Source organism: Crocodylus porosus, unplaced genomic scaffold, assembly GCF_001723895.1.
Source record: "Crocodylus porosus isolate Cpor-Errol unplaced genomic scaffold, CroPor_comp1, whole genome shotgun sequence".
NCBI classification, from domain to species: Eukaryota; Metazoa; Chordata; order Crocodylia; family Crocodylidae; genus Crocodylus; species Crocodylus porosus.
In genome coordinates, this window is record NW_017728931.1 from 111,021,681 (window position 1) to 111,022,679 (window position 999).

General features: G+C 72.1%; 1 protein-coding gene across 1 annotated transcript in view; it reads left to right on the top strand.

Moving 5' to 3' along the window:
- The first annotated feature begins 7 nt into the window (after positions 1-7).
- Positions 8-999, top strand: part of PIM3 (Pim-3 proto-oncogene, serine/threonine kinase) — a 3,196-nt gene continuing 2,204 nt past the window's right edge. The window contains exons 1-4 of the mRNA XM_019543487.1: positions 8-133; positions 233-342; positions 429-479; positions 569-932. Of these exons, the coding sequence (XP_019399032.1) occupies positions 49-133; positions 233-342; positions 429-479; positions 569-932 (610 nt within the window). The 5' untranslated portion in view covers positions 8-48. The remainder of the gene's footprint in view (positions 134-232; positions 343-428; positions 480-568; positions 933-999) is intronic.

Consider the following 999-nt stretch of genomic DNA (forward strand, 5'->3'; position numbering starts at 1 on the left):
CCCGCCCGCCGCCTCACTGCTGCCGCCGCCACCACCACCACCACTACCATGCTGCTGTCCAAGTTCGGCTCGCTCGCGCACATCTGCAGCCCCGCCAGCATGGACCACCTGCCGGTCAAGATCCTGCAGCCAGGTACTGCCGCACCCCCCGGCGCCGCGCGCCCGGCCGGGCACCCCGCTCCCTGCCCCGGCCGGGCCGCGCTCACCCGCCGCCCCTCGCTTCCCCCCGCAGTGAAAGCAGAGAAGGAGCCTTTCGAGAAGCTCTACCAGGTGGGCTCCGTGCTGGGCAGTGGCGGCTTCGGCACCGTCTACGCGGGCAGCAGGATCGCCGACGGCTTGCCGGTAAGCCGGGCAGGGCCGGGCTGGGGCTGCCCCTTCCCCTGCCCTGCTCGCCCTCCCCTCGGCTCACGGCGCCGCTTCCCCCGCAGGTGGCCGTCAAGCACGTGGTGAAGGAGCGGGTGACCGAGTGGGGCAGCATTGTGAGTACCGGGGGTGCGCTGGGGGCGGGTGGGCGGAGGGCCCCGCGGGGCCGCCGACGGCCGGCGCTGACGGCGGCCCGTGCCCGCAGGGCGGCGTGATGGTGCCCCTGGAGATCGTGCTGCTCAAGAAGGTGGGTTCCGGCTTCCGCGGCGTTATCAAGCTGCTGGACTGGTACGAGCGGCCCGACGGGTTCCTGCTCGTCATGGAGCGGCCCGAGCCCGTCAAGGACCTCTTCGACTTCATCACGGAGAAGGGCGCCCTGGACGAGGACACGGCGCGCGGCTTCTTCCGCCAGGTGCTCGAGGCGGTGCGGCACTGCTACGGCTGCGGCGTGGTGCACCGCGACATCAAGGACGAGAACCTGCTGGTGGACCTGCGCAGCGGCGAGCTCAAGCTCATCGACTTCGGCTCCGGCGCCGTCCTCAAGGACACGGTCTACACCGACTTCGACGGTACGTGGCGGCCCCGTCCCCTCCCGCCCGGAAAGTCCCGCATTGCAGATCGCCGCGGGCCCCTGCA